Source organism: Lontra canadensis, unplaced genomic scaffold (assembly GCF_010015895.1).
Source record: "Lontra canadensis isolate GAN:19392208 unplaced genomic scaffold, GSC_riverotter_1.0 scaffold184, whole genome shotgun sequence".
NCBI classification, from domain to species: Eukaryota; Metazoa; Chordata; class Mammalia; order Carnivora; family Mustelidae; genus Lontra; species Lontra canadensis.
The window spans coordinates 1,396,343-1,422,370 of record NW_022631178.1 but is presented as its reverse complement, the minus strand read 5'-3'; the positions used below and the strand labels follow the sequence as shown (position 1 = coordinate 1,422,370).

The 26,028-nt window shown below is 66.1% G+C and overlaps 4 protein-coding genes across 4 annotated transcripts; 1 reads left to right on the top strand and 3 right to left on the bottom strand.

Annotated features, from left to right (window-relative positions):
- Positions 1-1,234: 1,234 nt before the first annotated feature.
- Positions 1,235-2,890, bottom strand: OAZ1 (ornithine decarboxylase antizyme 1). The gene is given in 6 exon segments (XM_032847081.1): positions 1,235-1,436; positions 1,522-1,607; positions 1,681-1,853; positions 1,941-2,030; positions 2,032-2,083; positions 2,659-2,890. Coding segments are annotated over 6 exon segments (681 nt in total). The 5' UTR covers positions 2,805-2,890; the 3' UTR covers positions 1,235-1,302.
- A 5,560-nt stretch (positions 2,891-8,450) lies between these two features.
- On the top strand, positions 8,451-12,210 carry JSRP1 (junctional sarcoplasmic reticulum protein 1). The gene is made up of 7 exons (XM_032847050.1): positions 8,451-8,490; positions 9,472-9,632; positions 10,019-10,056; positions 10,216-10,336; positions 10,692-10,868; positions 11,482-11,570; positions 11,677-12,210. Exons 2-7 carry the CDS (start codon positions 9,518-9,520, stop codon positions 12,118-12,120), a joined length of 984 nt encoding a protein of 327 aa, XP_032702941.1. The 5' UTR covers positions 8,451-8,490; positions 9,472-9,517; the 3' UTR covers positions 12,121-12,210.
- Positions 12,211-12,439: 229 nt separating this feature from the next.
- On the bottom strand, positions 12,440-15,295 carry AMH (anti-Mullerian hormone). The gene is made up of 5 exons (XM_032847051.1): positions 14,881-15,295; positions 14,203-14,345; positions 13,728-13,836; positions 13,478-13,637; positions 12,440-13,390 (listed from the first exon to the last, which is right to left on the bottom strand). The coding sequence occupies exons 1-5, from the start codon at positions 15,293-15,295 to the stop codon at positions 12,487-12,489; spliced, it is 1,731 nt and encodes a 576-aa protein (XP_032702942.1). The 3' UTR covers positions 12,440-12,486.
- A 751-nt stretch (positions 15,296-16,046) lies between these two features.
- SF3A2 (splicing factor 3a subunit 2) lies at positions 16,047-25,752 on the bottom strand. Its single transcript, XM_032847049.1, has 9 exons — positions 25,690-25,752; positions 21,477-21,639; positions 20,280-20,351; positions 19,216-19,262; positions 18,728-18,837; positions 17,644-17,693; positions 17,426-17,566; positions 16,976-17,044; positions 16,047-16,878 (listed from the first exon to the last, which is right to left on the bottom strand). The coding sequence occupies exons 2-9, from the start codon at positions 21,600-21,602 to the stop codon at positions 16,099-16,101; spliced, it is 1,395 nt and encodes a 464-aa protein (XP_032702940.1). The 5' UTR covers positions 21,603-21,639; positions 25,690-25,752; the 3' UTR covers positions 16,047-16,098.
- Positions 25,753-26,028: the final 276 nt, after the last annotated feature.

The window sequence follows — 26,028 nt, the reverse complement described above, 5'->3', positions numbered from 1 at the left end:
CCCTCCTGCCACACTGCCTGTCCGCCTGACCTCCAGGACTTCCCCAAGTTGTTTCTCCCCCTGCTCACTCTGCCCGTCTCTACTCATCTGCCTCAGACTCCTCTGTACCCTTCAACACCCCAACCCCAAAGCCCTTTGCGCTGCCCCCAGACTGGTGTGCTGCCCAGCTGTCCCTTCAGACCTTTGAAGGCCGGCCCATCTGCAGTAGCTGAACAGCGCCCCCAACCCCAGACACGTTCCCATCCCTGCAGGTACCTCCCCTGCTCCATGAGATGCCCCCTCTTCCCGCCTCAGCCCAGGCTCTGGGCCACGCTCAGATGCGGCCAGCAGGTGGCGCAGCAGTGCTGCCCGTCCTAGGCCTTCAGGAACCCCCTCAGCCCTGCTGGCCCTCTGCGGGCGCCAGACCCCACATCCCTGCTCTGACCCCCACCACCGTAACAGCCCTGCAAGGCCCTCCCCAGTGGCTGCGGGCGTCCACGGAGCCCACACGGGCGATGACATGGGGGCCCAAGTCCAGACGCACGCCGGCACCTCAGCCACACCCCACACAGACCAACAGAACCAGAGGTGAGGCTGTTCGGGGCCAGCAGGAACTCTGCCGTGGGGAGCAGTGGCCGTCCCAGATAAGGGCCCGGGAGCAGCAGACCCAGCTTTGGGGTGGGGCGGTCGGCCACCCAGGGCCTCCCAGGACTGAACACGTGAGGGGAGGCGGCCGCCGTCCTGGGCAGCCACGCATCAGACCCCACAGGAACCGGGCTGCGCCCAGAGAGGTGCGGTGGTGCCCGCCCACGCGAGGGGGTCGTGCGGTTCGGAACCGGCACACCCGCCCCCCCACCCCGTCCCAAGCCCTCGGGTCCCGGGGCGGGGTCAGTGCGGGGGAACACCACGGAGCCAACACAGGTGTGGGAGGCGTCATCACTTTTATTCAGGTTTTCAGCGCACTCGAGGGGCAGATGGACAGCGCTGCTCCGGACCGACCTGGACTTCCAGAGCCTTCCGGTGAGAGCCTCCTCCTACACAGACAATCGGAATCATCTCCAACCAGCAATGAAAAAGTAAAATATAAACTTTTATTTAGAATTAAAGCAAATACTCCAGTATCACAAACACAATATTAAACCTCGAGAAATACACCGCTAGTTTGGAGTGAGCGTTTATTTGCACAATCACAACATGCGGACAACCCGGCGCGCAGGAGCAGGCCTGACCCGCGGCGCCGCGGCCGGTGCCGCCCCGCAGTAAGCGCCACACGCAGAGGGACCGCGGTGCAGGGGCGACGCGCGAGGGACGCGGGCGGTGCCACTACTCGTCCTCGCCCGAAGACTCCCTCTCGAACGTGTAGGCCATGAAGCAAGCGTCGGGTCTCTTGGGGACAAGGGGATGCCCCGGTCTCACAATCTCAAAGCCCAAAAAGCCGAAGGTCCGGAGCAAGGCGGCTGCGGGGGAAACCGAGTCAGAGCCGCAGAAGGGGCCGCCCGCGCCCCGAGCACCCGGCCCCCGCCCCGGCCCCCCAGCGCGCACCTCTGTCGTCGCGGTTCTTGTGGAAGCAGATGAAGACGTGGGCGGCGCGCAGCTGCTCCTCCGAGAACTCCAGGAGAACTGTGAGGCTGAAGGGCCGGCGTCAGCGGGGCCGCCCCACGCCCGGGAGCACCCCCACCCCGGACCCGCACCGCGGCCCACCTGTCCTTGCTGCCCTCCGGCAGGGCGCCGCCCGGGATCTCCACGTAGAGGCAGCCGCCGCGCAACACCGCCCTCCAGTGCACGCGCCGCGAGCCCGAGAGCCTCGTCTGCACGTTCAGAACCCTCGTCTTGCCGTGGGACGCGAGCTCCTCGGTCACGCGCAGCCGCTCGTCCTGCGGGAGGGAGCGCCGGTCCGCACCGCAGACGCGGGCCCTGCCCCGCCCCCCCCCCCCCCCCCCCCCCCCCCCCGCAGTACTCACGGAGTAGAAGACGGCGGCGGCCGGAAGACTGTGATCCCTCTGACTATTCCCTCGCCCACCTGGGATCTTCAGGGGTGGGTGAGGGACATCAGGAGCACCACCGAGGCCCCGGACCCAGGTGACTACAGCAGTCGGGGGAGGATCTGCCACGGCAGGACGCGGCGCTCAGCCCCGCGCAGGGGCCCCGCGGCCGCGCCCGTCTCCACCCGCGGGCCACCCCCCCCCCCGCGCTCCCGAGGGCCCGGCTTGCGTCATGGCGGCGGACGCGGCCCGCGGCCCCGAGGGAGATTTTCACAATCGCGCGCCCGGTGGCGCCAGCAGCCATTTGCCGCGCGGGGCCAACAGGCCGCAACGCCGCCTCCATTTTGCACCGCTCGGAGCTCGGCCCCGGCGCTCCGCCGCCCACTCCGCGGCCCGCCGGGGGACCCGCACCTGCCGAGGGCGCGCCGCCGAGGGGAGGGGGCGACCGGCCGGACCCCGGCGGAGGCGCGGCTACGGGGCGCCCCGCGCGTCCCCCACCCCCCCGCGGGCCACGACGGCAGGACGCGACCGCCCACCCCCCGCCCCGCCGGGCCCCGGACCCCGGAGCGCCCGTCCCCCCTGCGATGTGGCCTCGACACAGGGGCGGACCCCGCGCTCCCGGGCCCTTCGCGGCCGGCTCCCCGCGGGCCTGCGCGGCGGCGCTTCTGGAAGCTTCGGGCGGGGGCGGGGCGCTCACCTCTCGCTGCTGCGGCCTCCGCGGCTGTGCAGGCTGAGGAGCGGCATGGCGCGGGCGGCGTGGACGGCGGTGCTGGCTTTGTCCCCCTCCTTCTCTCTGGCGAAGCAGTGGCTGTTGAGGATCCGCTGCAGGGAGGATTTCACCATCCGGCCGCTGGGGTCCGAAACCAGAAACCTCCGCTGAGCGTCTCCGCGCCGCCGCCGCTGCTCGCCGTTCGCAAAATGGCGCCGCCGCCGCCGCCCGCCTTTATAGGCGCCGCGCCCGGGCCACGCCCCCACACCGCCTGGAACGCGGACGCGCGAGGGGGCGGGGCCGCGGAGCCCCCGACAGCTCCGGACGTGTTCGACCCCTCGGCGTCTGACTGGCGGACGGCCGGGGTGGGGGCGGGACCGCCGCGGGGACCGCCCCCTCCGCCAATGGCGACTCTCTGCGGGCGCGGGAGGCGGGGCGCCGTGGCGTACACAGCGCAGCGTACGCGCCCCGCCCCCATCAGCCGGACCTGGGGTCGGGGGGCGTCGTGCTCTACGGGTCTCCGGGTGCTGGCAGTGGCGGCGTCTCCGCCGTAGCCCTTGTCGCCCTCGCTAGTGTCCCTGCCCCAAGCTGGGGCCCCCTCTCCCGGGAGGCTCGGGGTGACAGAGGCCCCGGTATTCGCGGGCGGGGGTCCCAGAGCGGAATTCCTTTCAGTGATAACCTCGGAAGGGTCGGTCCCGCGGTGGGTTTCTGGGTTCGGTCTTGCTCGGTTCCGGACCGCCGCGGCTGAAGAGAACCTTCCATGCTCAAGACACTCGCGTTTAATGAAATGGAGCGTATCGCTTCCAGGCTCAGCCAACAAGCCCTCCTGCTCCCAGAGAAACGCAGACCCCTCCCCGGTCAACGCAGACCCCTCCCCGGTCAACGCGGACTCCTCCCCGGTCAGCGCGGACCCCTCCCCGGTCAGCGCGGACCCTTCCCTGGTCATCGCAGACCCCTCCGGGGTCAACGCAGACCCCTTCCTGGTGGACGCAGACCCCTCCCCAGTCAACGCAGTCCTCTCCCAGGTCAACGCAGACCCCTCCCAGGTCCACAGAGACCCCCTCCTGGGTGAGCACCACCAGCCCAGGCAGGAATCCAGAACCGGAGGTGGGAGCGGTTCCCGGTGGTCCCAGTGGAGCACAGAGCTTGCAGGTCCTGCTTCCTTTCCTGGTTTTGCTTTTCAGGCACAAAGGGAGGATCTGGAGAGTTAGGCGGGACTGAAGCAACTCTTGTATGTTTCTTTGTCTTCACAATTCATGCCTCTCGTTTTTATCTCATTTTTATTTCAGTCTGCTGTGTCCATGTGGGTTAGAGACACAAGCTTTCCCCAGAGACCTTGAATGACTGCAAAACCCACAGGAGCTTAGTCTGCAAAGCAGGTCAGCTGAATCCGTGTGTCTTATTAATGCCTTGCCAGGGGGAAATGCAGTAATTCCACATAAAAATGTCTTATTTGCAGCTTCCGAACACGCATTACGAGAACACCACCAAAACTCTAAGAATTGCGTGTGTTGGGGCAGCGCCAAGGAGTCCTGGGAAAGAATATTTAATTCGTGACTTTGTGTAGCATTGCAGCCTGTGGTGAAACTTAAAAACAAGTGGATTCTCACTTCGATTTCCAATGGTTTTCAGTCGTTGCGCAGAGGGGCACGCTTTTGTTGCAAAGGCGCCCTCCAGCCCACCACACTGGCAGGGGGCGGCAGTATCCGTAACTATCTGTGGGACTGGTGTCTCGTTATGACGCAGGCCCTGTCTTCTTGAGGCTGGAAGAGCTTCTGCACTTTGAAATCTGGTTGGGTCTTTCGTTTGTTTGGTTTTTGGGTTCTCTGCCTCTTGTGGGCTCCCCAGTGTTTCGCACAGATGAGCGATTCTGGGCCAAAAGTTCAGAATCCAGACTGGCCACTGGTCACTGGGTCATAGGGTGTTTGCCCCCCATGCCTGCGGCCAGAAAGTGACAGAGACCACAGCTGACCCTCAGCACCAGTGGGTTCGAAACCGTCTCTGATCCACTGCCCAGGAAGCACGGAGAACGGTGAGATGTCCACCAGAGCGCCTCCTCTGCAGGGGCGGAGTCTGGAGAATGGAGTGTAGCCCTCCTCAGCCACAGGGAACCAGCAGGAGCCTTGAGAGACCCAAGACTTGGATAGGAAGGGTCCCCTCTTCATCGGCGGGCTTTGCGCTGTTGCTGGCCAATGTGCTCTTTAATTTGGGATCACTGTGGGTGGGAAGGGGCAAAAATGTAGCTTCCTGGTAAACAAACAAGTTGAGCAACTTGCAAAGAAGCAGAGGTTGAAGAGTAAAAGGCGTGCTTGTGGGGTCAGGTGGGGCAGGGCATCCGACTCGGGGAGAGTCGCTGGCGGGGTGGGGAACGGCGGGGAGGGCATCCGAGGGCTCTCAGCGCCTGGCAGGGATGTGGGAACAGTGTCCCTCGTCTTCTTGAGGAGGGCGGGCTCTGGTGGACATCTGATGGCCCCCTCTGCCTGCTGTCGGGGAGGTGGGGATAGCTGGCATGAGGAACATGTTCATTGGCTTTGGTGGTTGTGGGGGCAGGGAGGGGACCCAGGCGCCTGCCACCACCAGGATGGGAAACCCCAAGGCCGGGTCAAAGTGTCTTTCCAGATTTCATCTGGCATCAAAAGGTTTGCTCGCAGTTGGATCTCGGTGACTAGACACAACGTTCAGGTTCTCGGGTGGCAATGGACTCCCACAATGCATGGTCAGGCCAGTCACATCTGGGGGCCCTCCTGGACACAGGGGGGTGAGCACATCTCTGGCCCCCACTCCTCGGTGCCAGGAGCTACCCCCCGTCATGGCAACCACAGACGTCCCAAGTCATTGCCCCGTGTCTCGCCAATGTCACGTTCTCCTTTTTCTGTCTGTTCTGGGTGCACCTGTAAATGCTGGGTCTGTGAGGAAGGTCACCTCCACTCACGGAGTACTGCAGGGTGGAAGGAAGTTTCCGGGTCAGGTGCTCAAGGCAGCCTGCCCTAGCTGGGCTTGCTGGGGACAGAGAGAGAGACCAGACCTGTGGGCTGGGCCTTGCTGGGAACAGGAGCCTGTGAGAGGTGAGGGACCCCCTAGACTGCAGGATAGGAAAGAGGGGTATCAGGGAGGGCTTCTTGGAAGCGGTGAGAGCTGAGCTGCAGGGATGGGACAGAGGAGATGTGGTGGGAGCAGGTCAAGGAGGGAAAGAGCCCATGTCTCATGTCCTGGTGAATCACTATGGCCACATTAGGTATCTGGGGGCGCCAGGGAGGCTGGGGGTCTCGCTCTGATTTTTGAAAAAGGATTTTCAGAGTATAGTTGTCTAACAGCCCCCCAAAACGTCCAAGTCCTAGTTCCAGAGTATGTGGGTGGATCATGTCACATGGTTAAAGGGACTTTGAGGTGGGGGCAGGTCAAGACCCAAGGTGGGGGTGACCCTGGGTTCCGGGGGGCCCGGCGTCCCTCATGAGAGGGAGGCAGAGGACGGGGGTCCCAGAGACGGGCAGACCCTGCGCTGCTGGTGGGGAGGACGGAGGGGACCGCAGGCCAGGAAAGGGCAGAATCCGGGTCTCCCTGGGGCCCCCGGGGCACCAGCCCTGCCCACACCGGGGTTTTAGGACTTCCGAGCCCAGAACTGTCGGAGAATCAATCCCTGTGGTTTGAAGCCACTGAATTGGGGGCACTCATCCCAGCGGCCCCGGGGAGCTCCCACACGGAGGAAGTGAACCTTCGGCGTCTAGGTCAGCAGCAGCCGGTGGCGTGTGAATTTCAGCCACACGCGGCGGCTCTAGTTCACGCTGAAGCGGGTCCGTACCTGTGTGCGACATTAAAATGAAACGCAGAGCAAGACGGCAGCGGCTGGAGCCAGACGGAGAGAGCTGGGTGGGGGGGGGAGTTCCCGGTGGGATGCGGTGGGAGGGGTGCGGGTGGGCGTGTGTCCGCTGGAAACGGTCCTCCGCCATTTGGAAATTTTCATAATAAAATGCCAAAGAGTCAAACTGGAAGAAGGTCGCAGCTCCTCTCATCACGTCCAGCCTGGCCCTTCTGCGACCTCCGCTCCTGGGAACGCAGAGGCATCGCGCCTGGGGCTTGGGGCGGAAAACACCCGAGGGTTCTGACCGGTGGCGGCCAGCCCGGCGGGCTCCGGGCCCGGGGAGGGCATTGCCGGCCGCAGTCTGGCCTTGAAGCCCCGCACGCTGGTTGCACAGGGAGCCCTTGGCAAACACGGGGACCCAAGCACCCGAGGGGACGGATGACCCAGAGGCGAGGAGGGCTTATCTCCAGCCGGCAAAAGGTTCTTCTTATCTCTTTTGTGGTTTCCAGGTTCGGGCTCCGGGACACACCCAGGGTGGCGCGGGTCGCTGAGGCTTCGTGATAGAAGGAAAACGGTCCCCAGGAGGTCGTCTGAAGGCGAGGACGCAGCTGTTGTGATCCTGCCCCGCGGGGCTTCTCCTGTGTGTTCACCAAGTGTTATTTTCATTTCTCTAGAATTTCTGTCACTGAACACGAGCCTGGCGGGCTCGGTCCACAGAGCACGCCACTCGTCGACATGGGGTTGTGTTTGAGACCCATGTGGGGCGTAGAAATAACTTAAAAAGAAACGTATAAAGCCAAGAGAGTGCACGTTCGCTGAGGACACTAGACATATACGGGCCTGTGTCTCACCAGACCTTTGCTCTTTTTTTTTTTTTAAAAGCTCTTTTTTTTTTTTTTTTTAAGATTTTATTTACTTATTTATTTGACAGAGAGAGACACAGCAAGAGAGGGAACACAAGCAGTAGGGGGCGGGAGAGGGAGAAGCAGGCTTCCTGCTGAGCAGAGAGCTTGATGTGGGGCTCCATCCCAGGACCCTGGGATCATGACCTGAGCCAAAGGCAGAGGCTTAACCCACTGAGCCACCCAGGTGCCCCACATTTTATATTTTCTAAAGACAGGATCTGACACTGGGCTTGAGGGGCGTTGCCCCCACTACCCCCCACTGCTTCCAGCCCTATTGGATGCCAAGGAACCTATAACACAGCGTGTCCCCCGCATGTGGGAGCGTCCCTTAGCTGTGGGCAGGACTGAGGCCCCCACGCGCGGCCCCAGAGATGGACCCCAAGCCCACGACACCCGGGGAGGGAACCAGACACAGGAGGCCACACGGGGTGTGAGTCCACACGTGTGACACGTCCAGACCAGGCTCCTCCACAGACGGGAAGGGGCCTTCGTGGGGGCCGGGGGCTGGGGGGACCTGGGGGAGGGGTTACTGAAAGGGGAGGGGGTTGCTTTCCGGGTTCCGGAATGTTCCGGAGCCGCACAGCCGTGCTGGTGGCTATGGAGTGGTCTTGAATTCTGGTTCTAGATGAGGAAACAGGCCTCTCCCATGGGACCCTCCCTCAGGGTCCAGGTCCCACGGGCCACCCCTGGCTGCTCTGGGAGCTTGTACCCCGTTGGCTTCACCACAGGGGAGCCCGACCCAGCCTTCGTGGCTCATAAGCTGGCTGACCGGGTTTGAGGGAGAAAGCAAGGTGACCCTTTGTGCTGTCCCCACCTCCAGGACTTGCTTCTCTGAGGCTCAGGGACAGGAAGTGAGCTGCCCAGGCCACCGTGGCCAGCGGGGCAGTGGCTCTGTGCTGGAGTGGGGGTGGGGTCACCCTCTGGCCAAGGCTCAGTCCTGCGGCAAGGGTGGAGTCCTCCCCAGCCACCATCCCCCGCCGCCCTCCTCCCCTTCCCGCCACCGCCCGCCCCGCGGATTGGCCCACGCCCCTGCCTCCGCACACCTGTCACCGTCTGTCTTGGGGCCACGCTCCCCAGGCTCCATCTGTCCAGCGGGCTCACTGTGGCGGCTGTGGAGTAAGTGGGGCAGGGGGAGGCCTGGGCAGGGGAACGGTCCCTCGTGTCTGGGAAGGGCATCTCTGAGGTCCACGGGGACCCCCAGCTCTTGCGACTGCCCCCCTACATGCCTTAGGGGACCGGCCCGCTGCCCGTTCGGGCCCCTCACTCAGTGGCCCGCTCCGGCCCCAGGGGAAGGGTCACTCGTCTGACCAGAGACGGCAGAACACGCTAACACTGGCAGCCAGGGACACGGGGGCCCCAAAACAGGGCTGTGGGGAGCCGGCTCAGCTGGGTTTGACCACAGGCTGCCTACGACCTCTGGCGGATAGCTCTCTCTGGAGACTCAGTTTCCCCATCTGTCCTATGGGAGTGGGAGTCGTGGGAGGAGGCTGGGGCCCCAGTGCTGGGATCAGGAAGCCCCTGGGGGCCCTGCCCCCTGCCTGTCATGGCTGGAGTGAGGCCCGTCGCGGGGGCGGGGTGGGGGCTACAGCCTGAGCTTCTAGATTTAGGGGCCGGGGGCTGGGGTGCCAGGAACAGCGGGCCAGGACGGTTCAGAGACCCAGGAGCGAAAAGTCCGGGAGGGGCCGGGAGGCACGACGGCCTGTTCCCCTGGCCTCCGGCACTGGGTAAAAATAGTGTCTGGTCTCAGAGAACCTGAGCCGACCCTGGGGCCAAGGGTTCTGGTCTGGGCCATCTTAGCTCATCTGTGTGTGACCTTGGGTGGGTCCCAGCCCTCTCAGGGCCCCAGCAGCCTCAGCATCCTCAGAGAGGGGTCCCAGCACAGGGAGGGGACGTGGGGGGGGGGGGCGCTGGGCCACGCCCACCCCACGGTGAATCTGCCCTGGAAAGGAGGTTCCAGATGGAAGGACCGGCAAGGGCTGAGATGAGAGGCAGGGGCCCCTTCATTTACGTACAAGGGGTGCCCCCAGGTCAGGCCCAGCCCACAGCAGGGGCTCAGCCAATGCAAGACACGTCTGAAGCAAGACGCCTCCTCTCCAGCCGCTGCCCCCCAACTCCCAAGGATCCCAGGGGCTCAGACGTCTCCATGACGACCAGGGCCCTGCAGGAGCTGGATGGAGGCCTGGGCAGCTGCCAAGCCGAGGACCTTTCCACGCTGGCCGACCCCTGCCCTGAGCAGCCCCAGGAGGACAGGGCTCGAGGTACTCGCAGGGGCTCAGGCAGGACGGAGCCCAGCCCCCGTCCACCTGCTGAGCCAGGTGGCTAACTGGCAGACCCAGGACTAAGACTCCCACGTTGGGCCGGCTCCAACTCTGCTCCTTGTTTCCAACCCGTGTCCATTTGTGCCTTGGGGGATATATAAGGAGCCCCAGAGATACAGGTCATAGGCCACGCAGGGCAGGATTCAAATCCTAGCTTGCCAGCGAAGTGCCATGTGCCTTTGGGCAGGACTGCCTCTGAGCCCATTTGCTTTCTAATCTGTAGAATGGGAGGGATCCCCCACCCCTGGCCCAGCAGAGCCCCGCAGGGGGTGGGATGGGCCTGGGGAGCTCTCACAACCTTGACTCTCCTTCTTTTCCTCCAATAGCGATGCCCAGGCTGGCCGACGCTAGCAGCTGGCCCCATGTGAGTAGCCGGGGCCCTGGGGTTACTGCCTGGGATGTCCCTGGAAACAGGGACACGCTGCCCAGAGGGGTGGCTCTCTCTGGCCCATGGGAAGGGTTTGGGTTCCCTTGGAGGAAAGAAGGGGAAGAAACAGCCCGGGCCACTCATGACTTCTCATAGGTTTCTCAAGCTGAGGGCAGCCCTCCAGGCAGTGTGGATGCCAGGCCTAAGAAGACAGAAAAGGAGCCTGTGGCCAAAGTGGCCCCAGGACCCGGGAAAGAGAAGCTGAAAGCAGGAGCAAGTAGGTTTGCAGAAGGCAGGGGTGAGGTGGGGGAGTGGGTATGGCCCAGCAAGCGGGGGCGGGGCAGGCCCCGGGCTGGGTCCTTGGATCTAGGGGGAGGGGAACAGGGTGCAGTGGGGCTGCTGGCTGGCTTCTGTCCCGTGTCACCAGCCGTAACTAACAGGGCTGGAAGCCTCGTGAATTCATGATGACACTACGAGAGGCGCTCCTGGGCTTCAGCCGGCACTTTCTAGAGCGTCCCCCGCATCCCAGTGAGGCTCTGAAGCACGCACGGCTTTATCCCCCGCCCAGGCCTGCAGGCAGGGAGGGCAGAGCCCTATGGGGCCGTGCCCAGCCCACCCCTTGCTCCCCACAGCGCCCCGGAGCCCCGCGCGCAGGAAGGCGCAGGCCTCGCTGCCCCCGCAGCGGCTACCGCCAGCCCCGGCTCCGGCCCTGAGTGACGAGCTGCCCTGGGGAGACCTGTCCCTCAACAAGTGTCTGGTGCTGGCCTCATTCGTGGCGCTGCTGGGGTCAGCCTTCCAGCTGTGCCGCGGTGAGCCTGGGCGCAGGCCCTCCCAGAGAAGCTCACATGCCCCCAAGGGTTGGGCTGGTACCTCCCCTCCGGAGGGGGTGTCTTCTATACCTGGCTCCCCCCGGCTGGTCCCCTTCTCCCTGGCATGGTCTCTGCGAGGGGTCCTCGGTCCCCCAAGCGCCCCACCCTGTGCACCCCCGTTCAGCCCCTGACCTTGCGCGCCCTCCCTCTGTGCCGGCTAGGGGAGAAAGTGCCTCCTCCCCTGTCCCCCACCGGGGACCTTCTCTGGGGGCCCTTCCTCTCCCAGATTGTATCTCGGCACACCTGTCTCCTCCGTGAGTGAGCAGGTCCTTACTCCTCATGGGCCTTGCCCCCCAGGACTGGCCCTATGAGCCCCCTTTGGGTGGTATGTGCCAGGGAGCTCCCACAGCCCACGGAGAAACGGGGCCTGCCCTTTTGCAACTGGCACGAGGGAGATGTGGAGGAAAGGGGGCGCCACAGCCCCGGAGGTCAGGAGCCTTCCTCCTGAAGGCTTGGAGGGAGGGGAGACAGGACTCCAGGGTGGAGGGCTGGGCGGCGGGTTTGATCTGCAGCTCCCCCCTCCCTGCCTGGGCTGACTCCCCTCCCCTCCAAGATGCTGTGGCTGGGGAAGCGGACGTCCCTGCACCTGTCCCTGAGCCATGGGTACCGCCCAGCTCAGCCCCGGAGCCAGCAGCAGCCCCGGTAAGTGCTTCCATTAAGTGACCATGGGCGGCGGGGGGAAGGTGCCTAGATCCCGCGCTGGGCAGGTGTGCGCTGACCCCAGCAACTGGCACCACCCGCCTGGCAGCTGCAGCCGAAGCCCAAGGCCTGGGCACCCCCATTAGGACCACCGGCACCCCAGGCGGAGGAGGAGGAGGCGGCGAAGGAGAAGGAGAAGGAAGAGGCTGAGGTTCCCAGAAGAAGGGAGGGTGCGGACAGCGCTGCTGGGGAGAAGCGCGGGCCCAAGGAGCCTCCGCGGAAGGAGAGGCCTCGCAAGGAGAGGCCGCCAAGGGAGGAGCGGCCGCGGAAGGAGAAGCGGCCCCCGAAGCAGGAGAAGCCACGGGCCGCCAGGGAACCCCGAGGAGCCCTACCCCTGCGCTGGGAGGTGCGCGAAGGGGGCCACCGACACTGGGCGCAGGACTCCCGAGACCCGGGACAGAAAAGGAGACAGGCCTGGGACTCCCTGCGGCGCCCCGACGAGGACCGGCCTCCAGGCCGCCAGAAGCACCGGGCGGGCAAGGGGCGGGACTGAGCCAGGCATGGGTCCTGGGACCCAATACTCGGAACCGCCCTCCTCGCCGTGCGTGGTCCCGAGGTTCAGCGAAATAAATTGAAAGCTACAGCCCCAGGGTCGCTGGCTCCTTTGACGGGGGCAGCCTGGGCCTGAAGGGCAGAGAAGGGAGGCCCTCCAGCGGGGGGTGGGGGGGTGGGGGCGGGAGTGGAGGCCGAGGGCACCCGGGATGACGCTTCCGTCCGCGCTGAGGGAGAGCGGCCAGGTGGAGCCCCCCCGCCTGTGCCCAGACGCACGTACACACCAGCTGGTGCTCGCTGGTCTTTATTGGGGGTGGGGATGGGGGTCTGAGCAGACATGGGCGGGCGCCCCGGGGCCGCCTGGGGGTCACCGGCAGCCGCACTCCGTGGCCACCATGTTGGGCACGTGGTGCGCGCTGATGCGCTCCTCCGACAGGCCGATGAGCAGCTTGCCGGCGTAGGCGGTGGGCACGCAGCAGGGCGGGCGCGCCAGGGCGGCGCCGCGGGCCTGCATCTTCAGCAGCAGCACCACGTGGTTGCCGTAGCGCGGGTTGCGGTCGGACTGCGGCCAGCCGCACGCGCCCTGGCAGTTGTTGGCCTGGTACGTCTCGGGGATGAGCACCGAGCGCTCGGCGCGCAGGTCCACGCTCAGCTCGCGCAGCGCGCACGGCCCGTCCGCCGCCGCGGCCCCCGCGCTGCGCTGTGCCCGCGGCGCCCCGCTCCGCTCGCGCCCCCGCCACTCGGCGCGCAGACCCTGCAGCGCCTTGAGCAGCAGCAGCGCGCGCAGCGGGCCGCCCTGGACGCTGGGGCCACCCGAACCCCCCGGGGCCCCGGGGCAGAGCGCGAGCAGGCGCCCCAACAGCGGCGTGGCGGCGGGGGGCAGGCCCGGGAGCCCGCGCAGCTCGGCAGCGGCGGCCCGCAGCTCGGCGGCCACACGGTGCGCTAGGCCCGCGGCCCAGGGCCCGGACTCAGGGCTCCTAAGCGGCGCGGCGTCCCCAGCCGTGGCCGTGGTCGTGGCGGTGGCCGTGGCGGGAGGCGGCAGCAGCAGCAGCAGCGGCTCCTCGCCATCGAGCAGGCGCTCCTGGGTCGCGGGGTCCGACAGGTTGACGAGGCCCTGCGGGAAGCCGGCCAGCGCGCCCGGGTCCAGGGCCAGGCGCGGCGGCGAGGCCTGGGCTGGGGGCCCCCGCAGGGCGCGCACCAGGCGCGTGAGCGTCTCCAGGAAGGGGTCTGCGCTGGACCTCGGCTCCGTGGGCTCCTGCTCCTGAGAGGGCCTGGAAGGCGGAGCTGGGAGGTGTGAGCAGGTGCGAGGTTCTTCCCACACCCGCCACCCCCCAATCCCCGGCTGGACCTGCACACACCGGGGCGGCGGGAAGGGGACTTGGTCCAGAAGGCCGCGCACGGGCATTGGAGTGGGCCCGGGCAGTGGCAGCAGGAGCAGGACCGGGGTCATCCTCGTGAAGCAGCGGGGGTCCGGGCCGAACAGCAGCTCCTGCAGCTGGGCGGTGCTCAGGGGGGGACCTGGAAGGTCCAGCACGACCCCGGGGCAGCTCAGCGTTTGAGGAACTAGGGCAGCCCACCCTTGCCAGCTCCCCATCTTTGAGAGCCTACCGTCTCCTCGGGGTTGCAGGGTCAGGGTGACTCCAGGGCTGTGCCAGGCCCCCGCTGGGTGATCCACAGCCAGCAGCAGGTAGCGCGTGTCCCGGGACCAACAAAGGTTCTGTGGAGATGCGGGCTCAGCCCAGTTGGCTGGGGCGGGGGTGCCAGCCCTGCTGTGTCCGCTGCCCACCTAGGACACTCGGAACCTTGTTCAGCACAGCTTAAAAACCCCATTCCCGGGACGCCTGGGTGGCTCCATTGGTGAAGCGTCTGCCTTTGGCTCAGGTCATGATCCCAGGGTCCCAGCATGGAGCCCCGCATCCTGCTACCCGCTCCGCGGAGAGCCTGCTTCTCCCTCTTCTCCCCCCAATGAAATAGTAAATAAAATCTTAAAAATAAAAACCGAACCCACCACCTCCATACCCTCTCCTCTGCTGGGCGAGGGCTCCTGGAGGCCCAGGAACTGCCCCACTGGGTGCCCTGGTACCTGGGTGCCTGGCAGGCTGGTCCCCGTGACAGTGACCTCAGGACCAGGCCCGGGGTACAGCACCAGCAGCGCCAGCTCCAGGGCACCGGCTCCTCCGGGCGGGGGCGCCTGGAACTTCAGCGAGACTGCCGGCTCCCAGCTCACTGTGGCCGGGACAGACGGGGAGGGGACGACACCTGAGGCCCTGGAGCCAGTCCCCTCCCCACAGCCGTGCTGCGTTCCTGCAGGGAGAGCCCCCGGCCCAACTGGGAGCCTTGGGGACCTGGCGGGAGAGGTCTGACACCCCAGCTCGGGTCGCCCAGAGGAGTGAGTGGCGGGGGGTGGGGAGTGCTGAGGCTGCTCACGCTGGGCTCCTGGGGTCTCCACCTGGGGCTCTCGTTGGGGGGAGCCCATTCCTCCAGTGGCTCTGAGGCCAGTGGCTCCCAGGGACAGGCCAGCTCTCACAGCAGGGCCGCCTCGGCTGGACCAGCCCCCTCCACTGGGCTCCTTCCCTGGGAAGGGTGGGAAGGGGCGGGTCCGGGAGCCCAGCTCTGGGGATTTAGAGCTCCACAGGAGCCCGAGGGTACCCGCCTCAGGGCCATGGGGGAAGCTGGGGAGGGGCCTGGTGTGGACGTCTCCCTTCTCAGGAGACCAGGAACAGATCCGCCGCTCAGCCGCAGGACATGGCCCCCCACGTACCTTCCTCCAGATGCAGCACCGCCAGCCGCCGCCCCCCGGGCTCCCCCAGCCATGCCTGCAGCTGCCGCAGACGGAGCAGTGCGGGCTGCCCCGCGCTGGCGGTGCAGACCCCAAACGTGGCCAGGTCACGGGGACCCCAGTGTGCCCGCTGCACGGCCTCAAGGAAGGCGTGCTCATAGCCTCTCAGGGCCCCCACCACCCGAAGTGGGGTGCCGCTCCGGTTGCTGCTCTGGTCTAGGGTCACCAGGCACAGGGGGTCTTGTGGGCTCCCTGGCGGCCAGTCCCAGTCTTGGCGGAAGATGAGCCCCCCTGTGCCCGTGCCTGGCTCTCCAGGCGAGGCGGGGGCCCCGGATCCCCACGGGGGCCCCACGACCCACAAGGCCAGGGCCAGCAGCTGGAGCAGCAGAGCCCACATCCTGGCTGCCAGGAGGGGCTGGGTGGCTCTGGCTTATATGCGTGAGGCCAGGCTGTGCGGGAGATGGCCTCTATCTCCTCCTGGGCTGTGACCTTGGGGACCAGTGCTTGGCGCCCCAGAATGGGCCAGGGCAGGCCGGGAAGCTCTCAAAGCCTCCTCTGTTCTGGCCACACTGCCTGTCTACTCACGCTGATAGGAGGCGCAGCCTGCAACCGACTTGTCCTGTCTGTCCTTGAGGAGCGTCCCCCGGAAGGCGGGAGTGGGATTGGGAGCAGGGGGTGTTGGCCCAGACTATCAGCAGCTCTGGGATCTGGGGACGGGGGGAGGGCAGGCCTGGACCAGGGTAGAGAGTGATGTCCCAGAGGACCGGGCAGTAGGCTCTGCTGGGGACCCCGTGTCTTGGGTGTTCCGACCGCCGGGCAGGTGGGCCTGGGCAGCGGATGGTCCCCTGGCTCAGCTGGGGCTCCCCTAGGGCTCGGTCACACTGTGGGAGAGCGAGCAGCTGCAGCTCTCCCCTCCTCACAAAAGAGATCCCAGACCCGCTGCTGGCTGGGCTTGCCCTCACCCAGCAGCGTCCCATGGTGCACAGGGACACCAAGACAAGGACACTGACGCCCCAACCCCGAGCGACCTCTGCACCATGGCCCCCCAGCTGCTGACACAGCAGTCCAATCTGGGCATCAGGACAGATGTTTAATGAGCAGTGAGGACGCGACACGGGCCGTACAAGAGGACCACACTCTGTTCCGACAGAGAACGCAGGAACACACCACACGGGACTGGCCTGGAAAAGGGGCCGCTCTTCAGTTGGCTGGGGGAGGGGGCGGAATGTTCCCAGGGCCTTCGGAGGGCAGGGGAGGCCTCAGCATGGGGGGCATGGGAGTGGGGGGATGGACCCCAGGATTTGAGGGGTGAACTCCAGGAGGCTGGGGGTGGACCCCAGGAGCTGGAGGATGGACCCCAGGAGCTGATGGGTGGACCCCAGGAGGTGGGGGATGGACCCCAGGAGGCTGGGGGTGGATCCCTGGGGCTGGTGGGTGGACCCCAGGGGCCTGGGGGTGGACCCCAGGGGCCTGGGGGTGCACCGTAGGAGCTGGTGGATGCACCCCTGGGGCCTGGGGGTGAACTCCAGCAGATGGAGGAGGATGGACGCCTGGAGCAGGTGGGTGGACCCCTGGGGCTGGAGGGTGGACGCCTGGAGCCGGTGGGTGGACCCCAGATGTTGGTGGGTGGACCACCGGTGCCGGGGGATGGACCCCGGGAGCTGGGGGGTGGACTCCTGGTGCCGGGGGGTGGACCCCAGACGTTGGGGGGTGGACCCCTGGTGCCGGGGGGTGGACCCCAGGAGCTGGTGGGGGCAGCTGGGGAGGGCCCGGAGGCCCCGAGGGTGCGGGCCCGCTGGGCGGCATGGGTGGCAGGGGCAGGCCTCCTGGCGGTGGCGGGGGCAAAGCCTCTGGCAGCGGCGGCCGCGGGGGCAGACCATTCATCGGGGGGGGCGGGGGTCTCTTCACTCCGGGTGGCCCTGCAGGGAGGCTGGGTGGGGCCGGCGGCTTCTCCATCTTGAAGTGGAACTGCAGGAAAAACTGGAGGGAAACGGAAGAGGCTGGGTGAGGCCTTCGGGGCCCTGGGTGAAGGGACAGGCCGGCCAGGGCAGCCATCAAAGGCCCCAGAGTGGCTCACCTGCTTGGTTTCCCGATTCCAGTGAGTCCAGAACTTGCCTTCAGCCTTATCGATCTCCCTGCTTGGCACCTGCGTCGGGAGGGGGCAGGGGGGGCCTTCGGACCACTGCAGCCGACACGTCCAGGCCTGCAGGGACTTGCCCCTTGGCCCCGAAAAGGCCCAATCGGGACAGGATTTGGTTCTGGGGTAACAGACTGGCCGCACTACTTAGCGAGGCTGCCGCCCTGGGGAAGGAGCGGCTCGTGCTGGTCTGTGTGGCCAAAGTTACGGGATCAGGTTATGGGATCCGTGAGCAGCCTGGCCACGAGAGCCTCTTAATGCCAGGAGCACCCGACCTCAGGACGCCCAGCTCCCGACCCCCACGTTCTCTCCCACCCTTCCCAGGCAAGCGTGTGCCTAAGGGGCACCCAGGGCACGGGCAGGAGGGCTGGGGGACCCCGCATGCACCACCTTGAAGGCGATGGTCTCGTAGGGCTCGGCGGCCATGAGCAGGTACTGCCAGCGCCGGTCGGGCGGCTCGATCCTCTGCTCGTAGGCGGACATGAAGCGGTGGCGAGGCGTGACGCCCTCGGCGATCTCAGGGTAGTCGATCTGTGGGGACATAGCAGGTGGTAGCACCGTCCTGCGAGGGACCCTCCCCCCATGACGGGGCTCAGGCTTCAGCTCACCTGGAAGAGGAGGCTCTGCTGGCCCATCTCCGTGTCCCTCTGCTTGGTCACTGCAACACACGAGGCTCTCAAGTCCAGGCCACCTTGTCCTACCCGAAGCCAAGGCACCAGCAGAGTAGCCCACGGACTGGGGATAGGACACTGGGGACCCGTACTTGGGTGACTACTGCCCAGAGCCAGGAGAGTCCCTGCCTGAGACCACAGGGAGAGGCGCGGGCAGGAGCCCGCGACGGCACGAGCAGGAGCTCCAGACTGGGCACGCTGTGCACGGGCGGCCAGCGAGGTCTGTACCCTGGCTGCTGGGAGGGTGCCCTCTGCACGAGAGGGCCGTGTCCCCACCTCCAGGCTGCTCTCCGTACAGCTCTGTGGCACGCCACACTCACGCCCCTTGAGCCCTCGATTGTCCCTGCTTCACTCAAGACACCAAATGCCCTTTTATGGCCGAAAGACCTTTGGTAGCCACCCCCCGCCCCCCGGCCAAGGATTCGGTCATCCTGGCCTTAGCTTATGATGCAGACCTGCCCCCAGGCCTTTGCACTGCTGTGTCCTACCTGGAATGCCCGTCACCCACACGGTTTCCACTTTTACTCGAGACGCCTGCCGGAGAGCTTTTCCTCTCTTCCCTCCTACTGCCCGGGACACAGTCCTGACTCCCGACCCAACGCTTCACCAACGTCCCGGCAGGCGAACCAGGAACCCTCCTCTCCGCCCAAACGGTCCACTGTGTGAGTGCTTTCTTAATGTGGACCCTCCCCCCTCCCAAGATCAAAGGAAAGGGACCCATGGGCCCCTCGTCCACGGCCACCCATCCCCACAAGCACTGTAAACAATCACTGGCTCCCCAAAGGCCAGCAGAAGCCAAGGGAAGCCCTGACACTGTGACCCGGTGCTCTGAGAAAGCGCTCAGGAAAGGTGGGGCTCACGGTGCCAGTGGACCAGAGGGAGAGGGAGGTGAGGGAGGGCCCCTGCTCCAAAGAGAGCGGCAGTCTCCGTGGGGCTCAAGGACGGGCTGGGGGCTGGGGCCAGGGGCTCGTTCACGCCCAGTGCCAGCTGCAGGCCAGAGCACACGCCCAGACAGAATCACCTTTGTAGCCGGGGCGGCCAATCTTCACAAACTTCTTCACCTCCACCTTGACCTTCTCTGGCGCTGGCTGGGCAGGGGCCTCCTTGGCCTCCTTGGCGGCTCGCCGGGCCCTGCAGGTGGGACGGATATGGTGCTGTGACCCTCCGCACAGGCCACCAAGGCCACAGGCCCAAGTGCTGGGAGTCGTCCAACTCCCACACTGACCTTGGAGTTTGTCTGAGAGGCCAGGGGCATGGGGTGTTGGCTGGGGGTCCTGGGGTTGCATGAAAGGGGGACAGGACAGGCCCGGGGCACCCTCTCTTCTTGTCACATTTCCCACTGCCCCTTACTAGGGCGTCTTCGGCAAACCCTCGCTGCTTTCCTCTTGTGTCCCGGAAGCCTCACGCTCAAGCAAGCTCTGTCAGCTCAACTGCTGGGGACAGAGCTGCTCCCGCCCTCCTGGCATCCCCCAGCAGCCCCGGGGACCGGAAGGGGTCTGGGGCACTCACAGGTTTGTCTGATGCTTCTTCCCCTGGGTGTGCGCCAGGTAGCTCCCCTGCAGCGGGAAAAGCACACGGACGACTCAGGACAAGGCACGTGGGGTGGGCCGAGAGGAGCCGCCGGCCTCCGTCCACCAGCTGCCCCGGAACGGACAAGCTCTCGGGGCTTACGCCGTGTGGAAGGAAGCGCCCACAGAGCCCGAGAGTAAGTCTGTGAGCGTCAGAGGTCACGGCCTGTGGGACATGGCAAGTGTCGCCGCCTGCCTCGGTGGGGGGCACAGTGGACCTGGCTGGAGGAGGAGAGCACCAGGCACCGGCCGTGGACAAGTGAACTTGCCCCGTGACCCTGTGCGTCCGTTCTGACCACAGTCCGGGGCATCCCTCCCCAGAGAGCAGGACGGACTCTAAAGGTTTCTGGACCAGCACAGGCACACTGGGCCACAACTGGGGACGTCTGCGCTTATCGTGACTGGGGGACGCTGCTCAGCAACCCCCAGAGAACGGCCCGGCTCTGAGGAAGCCGCGCCCAGGGGGACAGACGCTGACATGCGCGACTGGCCCGCTCAGCACTGCTGAACCACAACTGAAAAGCCGCTAGGACGTGGCACAGCGGGGAGAAGGATGAACCACATCATCCGTTACTGAACCAGGACCCCGTGAGCACTCGTTAGACCGTCACTGGGAGGACCTCCGGGTTGCTCAAAGAAGCGCGCTGCACCCACACCAACGAGTCCTCGACACCTGGATCCAGAGCGTCCGAGGTGACGCCTGCCGCGCCTGTAGGCTGGCGCTCACGGGGATCCCAGGCGGCGTTCAAGATACATGGGCCGGACGCAGCCCTGTACGCCCTGGGCAGCGGCAGGCTCTGGGGGCACAGATCGGTGAGCAAGCAGACCTGAGCCCCACCGCCCCCACCACGCTCTGAATGACGTCCCAGACCTAACAGGGGCAGCGCGGTGGGACAGGGATGGGAGCGGCGGGTCCTGCCAGAGCCTGGACGGGCAGCACCGGGACAGGGCCGGGGCGGGGGAGCAGCAGGGCCCCACCCGAGCGGAGAAGGCACAGAGACGCACCTCGTTGTTGTGCAGGGTCAGACATAGCTTGCACTCGTACGAGCCCAGATGGTTCTTCATGAAGTACGGGTCCTGCAGGGAGAGACACGCTGTCAGCAATCGTGCCCCGCGGTCCCCGCCACGGTGAAGAGCCAAAGCCTCCCCTCTGTCCGGCCAGCAGAGAGGGCGGCTCCTCTCCTCCTGGGCAGGCGTCCCGAGGACAGAGGACTAGCGGTGGCCTGCAGCCCAGGGCCCCACAGGGTCTTCTGCCCAAGGCAGTACTGTGGGACCAGCTGGGATCCCGCGGACACAGGCCACGTGGCAGGGCTGGGGGCCCACCGTGCTGGTTCCCAGCCCGACCTCTGGGGGCAGTTTCGGGCCTGGATGACAGCAGAGGCAAAACAGCACTGCTGGGCAGCTGCCTCCGTGGCTGGGACAGAGATCTGTCACCAACGGCGCTGGCATTCCAAGCACCACCGCAGAAGCCAGGTGTGGGAAGAACAGAGCACATGGGTTAAAACAGAGGTCCACGGAGACCCTGGTCTGTGAGTGCGGGAGCTCCCAGGCCAGACACGTGACTCTCCATGAACACAGGCCGCAGGGCAGGCACTTCTGCCCCAGGCACTGAGCAGACCAGCTGGGGTTTGAACTCTAACTCCGCCGCCCAGCGGCCGCGTCATCTTCCACAAGGACGGTCCTGCCTTGTCTCCTTAGGAGGACGGTAACAGAGCCGATCTTAGGGGCGGGGCTCACCACAGGTCAGGGAGGAACCACACACTGGCTGCTGGGGCATGCCCAGGGCGACTCCGCCGCCAGGCCACACTGGGCGATGTCTGGGCACAGCTGTGGCCCTCACAACGGGGACCCTACCCGGCTGCCAACAGTGCGCCAAACGTCCGGAGTGCCTGGGGCTAGACTCCGGGCCCCCCCAGCTGTGGACGCCCAAGCGCGGTGTCGCCCTGTGCGGCTCACTGCCCAAACACCCCAACTCCGCGATGCTGTCACGGCCCTGGAACAGCAGGTGGTCTGTGGGGTGCCTAACTGGAGCCGCTCTAGGTCAAGTTCCCTCGACTGCAGATCAGGACCCCAAGGCCAAGAAAGCTGGGCAGCAGGGCCAAGGGCACGGAACTTGGCTCTGCTGACAGAAGTGGGGGGAGGGGCCCCGAGCCCGAGGGAGCCAGGGGGAACCGCCTGCCTGCTGCCCAAGGCTCAACCCACCTTATTGATGTCGATGGTCTCCAGGGCCAGTTGCCGGAGGCGCTCCCTGCGGTCTCGGTTGCTCTCTGAGGAGGAGGCCACGCCTCCGCTCCCCGTCTTGCCCCCCGGGCGATGCTGGAAGTCCATGGTGAGGATGCTGGGCTTTACGCACCCCTACAGGGACCTGCAAGACCAAAGGGGAGGCTATGAGAGTGCAGGACATGGCCCGGCAGAAGGGTCAGCTTCCTCTTCCCCACGCATCTTCCAGGAGACAAAGGGCCCACGGTGGCCCAGGGACACACAAACCCAGAATAAGGACGCGGGAGGACGGGCGGTGCGTCTATGAATGCCTGCGGGGGAGGACTGGCGAGGAAGCCACTGCAGCCCGAGAAGTGTCAGTGCTCAGAGCCCCAGCATGGCAGCAGGGAGGAGGTGGCCAAGTTCTCTCACCAAGTCTCACCTCCTTCAGGAAGCCTTCCTGGACCGCCCAAACGTGGTGCGCACTCCTCCGAACTCCTGCTCGTCTACGCTCACTTCCGCCAAGCTAAATCCTACCTCCGTGGCTCACCTGTGAATTTGCTACATTTACCTACTGGCACCTTCCGCCGAGTGCACAAGAGAGATTCAAGGCCTCCTCGGGGCCAAGGCAGGCTCTCCCAGGACCTAAAGCAGACGGGTTCCAGCTGACCACTGTGCTTCCCGTGTTCTCTCAGACTCGGGTCAGTCCCAACCTCCGGAACCTCCCTCTGGCCTCCGAACACTGTCGCTCTTGACTTGGCCAAAGTCAGCTCCAGGCCCCTGGCTTAAACCCACAGTACCTTGTCTCTGTAGAGGTCAGCCCACGGGAACGGGGCCCAGGAATGAATATGACCTCACAAAGGTGTCCCCATTCAAATCCCCAAAACCCAAGAATATGGAACCATAAACGGCAAAAAAGACCTTGCAGAGACAGGCAAGTCAAGGACCCTGAGCTGGGGGTGACCCTGGGTTCCCGGGGGCCCGGCGTCCTCACCAGGTCCTCAGGAGAGGGAGGCAGAGGGCGGGGGTCCCGGAGATGGGCAGACCCTGCGCTGCTGCCGGGGAGGATGGGGGGGGCGGCGGGCCAGGAAAGGGCGGGAGCCGGGTCTCCCTGGGGTGCCGGGGGAATACAACTTCCATTTTATACTAAGAAATAAAGTATTTAACGATTCATACACTTATTTCAGAGAAAAAGAGAGACGGGACAGAGAAGCAGAAAGGACGGGAAGAGAGTCTCGAGCAGCCGCACACCAGGGCAGAGCCCGGCGCAGGGCTCCACTGCACCGCCCGGACGACGCCACCTGAGGCGAAATCAAGAGTCCAACACTCGGCCCACTGGGCCACCCAGGCGCCCCCTTTTATACTTCCGACCTCCAGGACTGCACGGTAAGAACCGCATGCTGAGAACCGCGGGCTTTGTGGCGCCGACGGCCCAGCTCCGCGGTGGGCCCGCAGTGCGGCTCGGAGCGGGACCAGCTCCACAGGAATCTAGATCTCTCCCGGGCGCCGTCCTGCCGGCCTCACACCTGGGAACCCGCAAAGCAACCCCCGACGGCTGCTGAATCAGGATCAGACCCGTCGCGGCACCAGACGCTTCATCACGCCGTCCGCCCAGAGCCACCAAGCGCTCATCTCGGAGACAGCGGGAGACGAGCACCAGCAACCCGCCGAGCCCTCCGCGGAGAGAACGCCGAGTCCTGAAAGGAGGAGACCCTACACCTGGGGGTCCCGGCCAGGCACACCCGTGCGTCCCCCGGGGCACCGCGGTTCCCGCCGCCAGAACTGGCCACGGGCTCGTCGGGGGAGGCCGAGCACCCGACCTGCAGGAGGTGCGGTTTCCGGGTGAAGTGACGGAAGCTGCCACGGAGAGGGACAGGGACAGGGACAGCACCGGCCCCCTCGCCTCCGCCAGCAGGGTCAGGGGCCTGGGAGGTCTCCTGCTCACAGGTCCGAGTGACTTCAGACCTCTGTGGAGACGACACCCCCGTCTCAAGGCCGTTACGGAGGGCGCTGGCCTGAACAGCGGAAACCGAGCGCTTCTGGGGGCGCGAGTGCGCGCGGATCGAGTCGGCAGCCAGCCGACAGGTGGACAAAGGCCCGCGCAGCGTCGCCAGTGACACCTCGTCGGGAGGCCTCCTCGCGGACCAAGGAGGCGGTTCCCAAAAGGAAGACAAAGGTGGCGCACGCTCCCCCGTTCAGCTGGGCTGGGGGGCGGGGGGACGGACAGCTCCAGACGCCGCGACAGAAGCGTGCCCTCACTTCCCGTCCCCTACTGTACTGGCGACTCCAAAACACCCCACGGGCCCTGCGGGAGTGCAGGTGCGACTGGGAAGGCGACAATCGACAACTGTAACAAAGCCAAGAGAACCCCCCACCGCCCCGTGTGGCCAGGAACCTAGTTCCTTCCTGAGCAGTGGGATACACCCCTCGCATGCTGGGGACAGGCACCAGGGCCAGTGCAGGGAGTGACGGGCTCACGGAGACGGAATGGCAACAATGAACTGGCGACCCAGTTAGAGGGAGCCCAGTACGCTGCCAGCTGCTCGCAGCCCACTGCCCACAGCAGCCCCGTCCCCCCAGGGAAGCCCAAGCGCCCGCGAGCAGCTGCGTGGGCAGGCCGGTCTCACTCTCAGAAGAACCGGAATGAAGGGCCACTCCACTCGCAGGGGCAGGGGCTGTGGGAGGGAGTCAGAGTCGGGGAGTGGAAGGAGGGTGAGGCTGGAAAGAGGGAATTCCATCAAAACCTGCCATTCCCCCACGCCCCGCCCAGAAGGTCCAGCTGGAGGCCTACAGCCCAGCCCAGGGGCACAGCAAAAGCGCCAGAGGCGGTTCGCCCAGACACCAGACACGCACGGCTGGGGTCGGCGTCTTCCCCGCGTCTTCCCGGGCTCACTGAGACGCTGGGACCTCGCACGCAGACACGCACAATTCCACGTACCCCCTCAACGGGGCAAGTTACAGCCTCAAAGCGGAACGGCAGCCAGAGGTCAGCACGGCCAGTTAAACCCAGGACGAAAACCCTTGGGAAGGGAAGACAGGACCCGACGAGAGCCCAGTGTGAGGGCTGGGGTCCGAGTCCAACAAGCCTTTCCGGAAGGAGGACAAAACCGGGAAACAAAAGGCAGAACAGAACCCAGATGAGATTTCAGAGCGAGAACAGCAAGAAGCGTGGAAGCATCCAGAAACCCAGGAGCGTCCCCCCACAGGGCCACAGCACGGAGCTGAGCCATCTCCTGCTGAGAGACGTGGTCCCGCCAACAGAACAAGCAGGGGAGCTCACCACTCCGGGAAACTCCCCGTTTCTAGCAAGAAAGAAAACCACCAGGAGCAAGGAGCGGGCAGCCGGGAGGGAGTCCGACTTCTCCCCAGAGCGTTCCGCGGGCCGCGCACCCCTTTGCCAGTTTCACCGCGGTTCCGCCCGACCTCGGTGCTGCGGAGGCACAAGAAACCAAGCCGCGAAGTCAGTCCCCGACCCCAACAGCCGCCGGGGGCACCGCTGGACGGCCCGCTGAGCGCAGAAGCAGACTCAGGAGCGCACTGCAACCCGAGCTGAGGCCCCCGCGGGGGCGTGTCGGCGGGGACAAGAGACCCAGGAAGCCATCGATCTGTTCCCGACGATGAAAAGTGCGGGGCGCCGAGGGGGGGGGCGGCTAAGCCATGGTCCCGGGCCCCGGGGTCGAGCCCCGCGCGCGGATCCCCGCTCGGCCCGCAGCTGTCCTCCCTCCCGCTCTCGCTCTTTCTGTAACGACAAGATCCTCCCAACGCAGCTGAGCAGGGGGACACAGCGGCCGGGACGGGGGGTGCGGAGAGCGGCCAGGGAGACCAACCCCCCACCCCGGGCCAACCGAGGAGCGACGCCGACAGGCTCGGCGCGGGCGGGGCGGCGGGAGAGCAGCGCACGCGGGACCCCCGCCGGGGCGCCCACACGGGCGCGAGCACCGGCGCGAATCCGCCCGCCCGCCCGCCCGCCGCGGCCCAGCCCCCGCCAGCTCGCGGCGGAGGGGAGGAGCGAGCGCGGCGAAGCGGTGCTGCCCGGTCCGCGCCCAGTCCCTCCTGGGGGGCCCGCAGCCAAGCCCCTCCGGCCCAGTGGCGGGCCCCGCGGCTCCCGCGCGCCGCGCCCCCGGCCCGACCCCGCCGGCCTCTCAACCCAAGTCCGCGGCGGTCCCGGGAAGCCAGAGCCCCAGGGCCGCCGCCCCCAACCCGCGCCTCTTCTCACCCCGCGCTGCTTCCCTCTCGGCGCCCGCCGCAGCCACGAATACGTTATGCGCACGCGCCCCGCGCGCTAGGGAAGCACTTCCGGGGGCCAACGGGCTGGGGGTGGGGGGACGGTCTCCCGTGTGCGCATGCTCGTTCTGCCTGAAGCGCCGGAGGCGCGAGGGAAGGGGGCGGGGCTGATGAGCTCCGAACTCGAAGTGCGCGTGCGCACCAGGCCCTCAACGCCTAACGCGCGGCTTCCGGGCTCACCGGCTTCCACTCGTCGGTAAAGGGCGCCACCAATCGTGAGGGGACCTTCCTCTGTTCCCACCCCGGATCCAGCTTATTTCATGCTTATCTA